At 43.7% G+C, this 7,290-nt stretch overlaps 1 protein-coding gene across 27 annotated transcripts in view; it reads left to right on the forward strand.

Moving 5' to 3' along the window:
* mbnl1 (muscleblind-like splicing regulator 1) overlaps positions 1 to 7,290 on the forward strand; it is a 56,439-nt gene that overhangs the window by 41,895 nt on the left and 7,254 nt on the right. For 9 of the 27 annotated variants that reach the window (XM_037083979.1, XM_037083980.1, XM_037083982.1 and 6 more), the window contains 6 exons: positions 514 to 729; positions 909 to 1,130; positions 2,680 to 2,919; positions 3,971 to 4,024; positions 5,230 to 5,383; positions 6,237 to 6,272. In XM_037083979.1, the coding sequence (XP_036939874.1) occupies positions 514 to 729; positions 909 to 1,130; positions 2,680 to 2,919; positions 3,971 to 4,024; positions 5,230 to 5,383; positions 6,237 to 6,272 (922 nt within the window). The remainder of the gene's footprint in view (positions 1 to 513; positions 730 to 908; positions 1,131 to 2,679; positions 2,920 to 3,970; positions 4,025 to 5,229; positions 5,384 to 6,236; positions 6,273 to 7,290) is intronic. The other 18 variants (XM_037083986.1, XM_037083994.1, XM_037083991.1 and 15 more) reach the window with 7 other exon arrangements.

The raw sequence follows: 7,290 nt of genomic DNA on the forward strand, positions 1-7,290 counted from the left end.
CCTGGAGCTCTTTAGAAAAATCGCTCTCTCTTCTGCATGACAGCTAACTGTTAGCATACTGACAGGTTCTGTCAGAAAGAGCCGCAAGCTGCATAGCCTTGATGCTTGCCTCTGACTCACAGGATAGCAGCAGCCTTGACAACTCCAAAAGGTTTGACTGAAACACGTAAATCGGGAATCCCACTCATCACCCAGTGTCCTGTTTTCACCGCTGTGCTAAAGGAACATCTGTACCAAAGTTTGTAGCAATCTATTCAGTAGTTGTTGAGAAATCTCATGGTGGTGCCAGAGGAAAAATCATGATATAACCAAAGTCAGAGGGATTCAGTGTCTGAGAACTGTGGATGTTGGCACAAAAAGGTGTGCAAATCCATGTTATAGCCTCTGAGTGGTTTCAGTCTGGACCAAAGTGTTGTAAAGACAATATATTTTTAATGTGAATGCAGCCTAACCACTACCGTATGTGCATCATTCTCACTGTTCCATTTTGTCACCTCTTCTTACTTCCGTCAGGGTCGTTGTTCCAGGGAGAACTGCAAGTATCTGCACCCTCCTCCCCACCTAAAGACCCAGCTTGAGATCAATGGCAGGAACAACCTGATCCAGCAGAAGAACATGGCCATGCTGGCCCAGCAGATGCAGCTCGCCAATGCCATGATTCCTGGCACGCAGCTACCACCTATGGTGAGAGGACACACACGTATGAACATACCACAGCTGATGCCCATGGTGAGAGCGCATACGTGTAAAAGCTCAGACATAAACAGCTCCTTCACTCTCTGTGTGGCTCTTTTAAGTCTTTCCGTCAGTCCCTCTCTTTTTCCCCGTACAAAAGGCTCGCAGTTTGTGGTTTTACGTTTCGTCCAGAAGTCATTTTACCCCTCTGCTTTCATTTTGCTCTCGTCCAGCCCATGTTCTCGGTGTCGCCAGGCCTGGCTACCAATGCCAGCGCAGCAGCAGCAGCAGCCGCGGCCTTTAACCCCTACCTGAGCCCAGTGTCCCCGGGTCTGATGCCCCAAGAGATCATGCCCAGCACCCCTGTCCTCATGGCCTCCAGCCCCAACGTCAGCCAAGTCCCCAACGCCGCCGCTGCTGCAGCCCAGAAGCTGCTGAGAACGGACAGACTTGAGGTAACACACCGATGAAAAGAAACATTTTGGGAACTCTTCCCTAATAAACTCTGCCTCATGATGTGTCTCTTCCTTAGTGGGAGTGGAGTCACCCAGGATGATAATGAGCCTGTAAGCACAACAGTCGTTGTTAACAAGTGGTTTAACAAGCATATGAATAACGGCACCCTTTATTGGACTCGTGTAAACTGTTTCCGAAGCTGCATTGTAATATTAATAGCAGGTACCATTATGCAAAAGAGGAGCTAAATAAAAGAAAAATTTAGAAAAAACATCAAAGCTTCATAAACTGTAATATATGATCAGTTTATGATGTTGGATGGTTTCCAAGAGTTGTTTTGTAAGAGTTGTTTCCTTTTCAATGAACCCACTCTGACTCGCTTGCTTAATCTGCCTCGTATAATTCCAGCACACTTTGTGCTTTTCGTACAGCACGCCTCACAAACGGCATTAGACAAGCAGCACAGATGAGCCTGAACTTGTTGAATATTTATATTGGTGGAAAGACCACTTATGATTTCAAAAGCAACACTGATGGTATTGCAACAGCGTAACGTAGGAACACAATTCTTTCTAGTCAAGAGAAACTCGGTGTTAACTTTTGTAATGGTAGCTCTGCGTTCTGGTCTATTGAGGCCTTCTGCCAGATGAGATACCGCTTCCTCTACCATGTCTGGTGGTTTGAAGAGAAATGATTCCTTTACTCTCTGTTTCGGAGAGTCTTCCACCAAAATCAAACTATCTGAAATATCTCAATAGTCACGTGGACTCACCGCATCTCTTAATGTTTATCCACAAAAAAAGAATCCAGAGAACACATAATAGACACAAAAATGTGAGGCACGTCCTGTAAAAAGATTTTTAGAAGAGTGTTAATGTTGCACAGTGAGTTTCCTCTTTTGAAGCCAGTCGGGGACTTTTTTTGCTTAAAAAAAGTGAAGTCAAAATGCAGCTGCTATCTTTATTGTCTTTATCTGAGTTCAACCACACACTGCTGATACACTCAGAGCAGGAAAAAACAGAGCAGATAGCAGATTAAGTGTGTTCATGATAGCTCAGATGTAAAAGAAGGTGCTGCCCTCTGGTGTCTCACATGTAGACTTTTGAAAATATGCCTGAGACTCACAATGCAGCACTTTATAAAGAGAATCTTCATGATAAGATTAAAGGCTTATTGTGTTAAAGTGTTTAAAAGCTTCTGCATAACCCGGACCTTCCTCAGTTCAGTGTGTTTTCAGGAACTCTGTGTCCAACAGTTCTAGTAAAACAGGAAGTATGAGAGGGAAGGCTGAGAAAATGTTTTACACAGCAAGAGGAATATGATCTGACAAAGAATTTTAATCTATTTATCAGACTGCAGATCTCATGCATTTTTAAGTTTAATGGATGTTTGTAACTGTAAACCCTCTTTAAAGACAAGGTGAAGGCTTGATGAGTCATGCTTGATATATTCTTCCTGTGCAATCCTCTCTCCTATATTCTTCTTTTCCGACTATTCTTATGTTGGATTTGAGGTAACTCTTCGTCCCTTCGTGATCTTTTCCTCCAGGTGTGTCGGGAATATCAGAGAGGCAACTGTTCTCGGGGGGAGAACGACTGCCGCTTCGCCCACCCCGCAGACAGCACCATGATCGACACCAACGACAACACCGTCACCGTGTGCATGGACTACATCAAGGGCCGCTGCTCCCGGGAAAAGTGCAAGTACTTCCACCCGCCGGCCCACCTGCAGGCCAAAATCAAGGCTGCCCAGCACCAGGTGAACCAGGCCACAGCCGCCGCGGCCATGGTGAGCAATCCGTAACGAGCGGCGGTCACACTCATTCGCACCAACACGGCAGGCTAAAAGGAGCAATTATGGGGAAGCTATTGTGCAGCGGGAAATACAGTAATGTTGTTTGAAAGTGTCCCACCGTCCTGGTTGGTGTTTTTTGTAGCGTTTTTCTTTTTCAGTTCTGCTTTTGCAAGGTCACATTTTGAAAGGTCTGCAAGTTTGATTGGGTGAAATCTGCTGTGAACCGAAAGATATGAAGAAGGATCCGACAATGGCGCATTATTCCATGCACTCAGCTGTTTTTAATCCTAATATCAAATATGACAAAATGATTGTCTTGTTCCTTTTTCATCTCAACCAACAACAAAAAGCAGTCAGTTCCTCCCTCCCTTTCTCTCTCTCTCTCTCTGTCTCTCTCTCTCTCTCTCTCTCTGATGGCCTGGTCTTATTTGTGACACGATTGTTCCTGTGCTTCCTATCTATTACTTCTCTTCCTCTTGACATTATTATTTAGAAAAGAAGGAAAAAAAAAACAGTGTGCTTTCAGTTCCGTCTCACAGAAACAGCTCCTGTGAATATGATAGCTCAGCCACACTTGTCTTGTGTTTTTTCTAAATGCTCTTAACGACATACAGCGAGGGCTGTGGGGGTGAATCACCGTAATGTGACACTGACTATGATGTGCACAGTCAATTGTGCTCCCGTATAATTTCTCTGTCCAGTACGATTACTTCAAAGAAATGACTGAATAATATATTCTCATCGCTATTTTCATCCATCTCTGTTCGACGATAACTAATGTAGATTGGTAGTTATCATTGATTTTTGATGATCATTTAACTGTGTAGCGAGTAGAGCTAGTGTCCACACTGTGCATGCCTTAGTCCTGTTATCCCCTTGTATATTGCATTCCAATGATTTGTTTTTTTATTTGTTTTTGTTTTTTCTCACCTATACCCAAACTGCACTGCTGCCCCCATGATGCACCTCTGCTTGCTGGTTTATGTTAATGCGCTTGAACCCCATTGGCCCATTGCCATCATGTGCTCGCTGCCTGCTAATTAAGACTCAGTCGGCTGTCAAATCACTGAAGCGACCCCTCGACGCAACCTTTGACCTGGTACTATGACCTTTCACCTTTTAGCTTGGCATGTGGCTTTGTTGTAGAGCAGTGTTTTAACCAAAAGATACCTAGCTATTTTTGTTGTCGTTGTCTCAGTGCAATGTCTGTTTTTTTTTTTTCCTCCTGTTGATCTGTCATTATTGCCTGTGATGAACTGATTGCGGCTTGCGTTCCAACACCAAACAAAAATCACCTCCGACACGAATTCAAATGCGGAATTTGCGACAAAGGAGCCACAATCAATTCATCACCTATGAGCCTATTTAACAACAGTCAGTGAGGTCTAGGGAAGTAGAAGCTTCTATAACGGTGGCATGGCTTTCAGTCTTACGTCCAAAGTCAGTGTTCAGTGTCGTAAAAAGCAGCTCAATCAAATGTGTGCATGTGTGTCTGTGTTACTAGTGCATGTCAGACGGATTAAGGGTGGGGCTAAGAGGAACAGTCAGGAGTGATCCCGCCATAACAAGTGATTACAGTTCAAATGATCGTTCACTCCATCATCAGATCTTGTCACAGACATTCAGACCTCAGGGGTGGCCTCACGCCAAGACAAAATCCCCCACATAGCGTGTTTTATATGGTGAAAATGTTGTGTCATCTGACTAGTGTCGCTTGGCCTGAGACCACTCCTGACATTTGTCTGAGAGTGAACCATCACTTAAACATGGCTTACACAGTTTATCATGGAGCTAGCAGTGCAGCCTCCCTTTCTCTGTGCTTCCTACCTGTTCCACCTCTTGTTAGCAGCCTTATTGTTTTAATAGTTAATGCTTGCTTATGTTGCCTTCAGTTAGCCATATATAATACAGAGTTAATAATCCAAGTGAGCTTCCTGATAAAATAATGTATTAAATGAATGCTTGTTAGCCAGTAGCTCCAGTAGGCACCATGCTCCTGCTTGTGTAGTACTTGTGTCAGACTGCTGCTTGCTTGCTACTGATGATATGATGATATTGTTGTTGTACACACAAGGATGTTGTGACGCTGTTCATATGATGTCCTCTAACGTATGTATCTTTTTTTGTTTTCTTTCCCGTTTTTTCCAACACACCCTCTCTCTCTCTCTCTCTCTCTCTCTCTCTCTCTCTCTCTCTCTCTCTCTTCACCACACACCTCTCTCTCTCTTTCTATCTCTCCGTTCTTGTTTTTTTTTTTTTTTTTACTTTCTGTCTGACTGATCTCCCTCACGTCTGGCTGGGCAGGGCATCGCCCCTAATGTCATGGCTCCCCTGCCCAAGCGGGCAGCCCTGGAGAAGGCCAACGGGGCCTCTGCCATGTTTAACACCGGCATGCTCCAGTACCAACAGGCCCTGGCCAGCATGCAGTTTCAGCAGCAGGCTGCTTTCCTCCCATCAGGTATGGCTCCCAAAGCAACCACCACTAGTGCTCTGAGCACCCAGAGGAGGCCTGGATCAGTGTGACCCGGCTCCTGCTTGGCTGGTGGTAGATTGCAGAGCAGTTTGGTTGTGGACTATTTATGAAACAGTACTCATAAAGTCTCGTTAAAATTCATTCTGGGCCAGTGAGGTTCAAACGTTTGTGTCTCAGTGCAGTTGAAAAGCTAAAAACGCTTCTAGAAATTTGTGCTTTGTATGGCATTGCATGGCCACTAGGTGTTAAGATTGGGTTAGATTGCTACTAATCGCCTAGATATGATTGAAAATAGCTACCAGCATGGATGTTTGTCAGAACAGTCCCCGTTTTCTAGATTAAAGTTTCCTTGGTGTGATCAGTCGTATTTTCATGACATACCATTGCTGGGGGCTTTGGCTTGGGCTGGGATGACCGGGGCTGGATGGGTTGGTTAAAGGTACCTCACGCCTCGGTTTGGCATCAGACAGCAGGCTGCAGAGTCTGGCTTCTGTACTCTATCTGCTGTTCTCCTCACTTCTGTCTCGAGAGTGTCTACAGTGTTTAATACTTGATAGTTACAATCATAACCGCACTATCGCTCTTGTTGTATTAGACATTCATGCGCATCGCACCTCAGACAAAAGTTTAGATTCACACTCTTCATTTGATTAACAGATTTCCTTACGACAAGTTCACCACTTCGCCTTTTTCCAATCACTGATGAATGTGTCCAAGAGATATTAACCTTTTTTTCCCACCTTATCTCTCCCCTACTATTCTAACGAACCTTGTGATGGGCTGTTTTGATTTCTCCTCCCTATCCAATCCACTTCCTGTTGCACTGCATGATGGGCAGGCTCAATATTGTGCATGACACCTGCAGCCAGCGTTGGTAGGTTCCAGCTTTCCTTCTCCAGTTGTCTGTAACCTCATGTCTGTGACTCGCACGTCATCAAAATTGAACCTACTCAGTGAAATTTGACTATATTGCATTTATGGCCACTTTGTGATTTTTATTTTTTTCAAGTGAGATGATTTTGGTGACCTGGGAGTCACTGTTTAGGTTGCGTGAAGATACTTTTTGTGATTTGAAGCATAAGCAAGAGTCCACATAATGAAAGACAAATATTGTGCCATTTAAATGTTGCTTATGACCTGTATGACAGCTGTTATTGTTAATGATACCAATTTAAATGACTTTTATTTTGTTAATTTCTCTGTGAACCCCTTCTGTATATTGCTTGAACGCTCTCGTTCTCATGCTCATTCTAAACTTGGCTTCTGGCTGGTCTAACCTGACACCTATTGAAACCCTTTTAAAAACATTTATTTAAAAACTGAGGGAGTTCAATTATAACCATCCCCCTTATCTCCTCTGCCTGAATGACTCTTATTCTTAAATGGACACCTCAGCCCAAAATAAAAAAATACATATTTTCCTTTTACCTGTAGTGCTGTTTATCCATTTAAAATGTTTTGATGTGTGTTGATGGGATTTGAAGATAAAAGGTGTCAAGGTTTACATATAAAAGGACCAAAACGTAATGACACTCAGAGGCAGACAGGTTGAACAATGAAAAAGTGCTGAGCTCAGAACAAAAGTCCAACAATCTTAACAACTAACAGCAAGTAACAGAAAAGAAAAAAAAAGAGAATCTGTGAAACAGATGGATAACATATAGCCAAATCAGACACAGGACCGCAGACCACTGGGAGCACAGGTGAGCGGAAAGCAGAAAAAGTCTCAAGACACAGGCTAGAAAATAAAACAGGAAATAACATGACATCAGTCGACTTGTGCTGCTGCTTAGCTGTGATGTAAGCTAGCTTAGTTAGCTGGTCTATCGTCCGAGAGGGAGCTATCGCTGTAGCCCCGTTCCAGGACCACAAACGTTAACTATGCCTAATAA

The sequence above is a fragment of the Acanthopagrus latus genome, chromosome 21 (assembly GCF_904848185.1).
Source record: "Acanthopagrus latus isolate v.2019 chromosome 21, fAcaLat1.1, whole genome shotgun sequence".
Lineage (NCBI taxonomy): Eukaryota > Metazoa > Chordata > Actinopteri > Spariformes > Sparidae > Acanthopagrus > Acanthopagrus latus.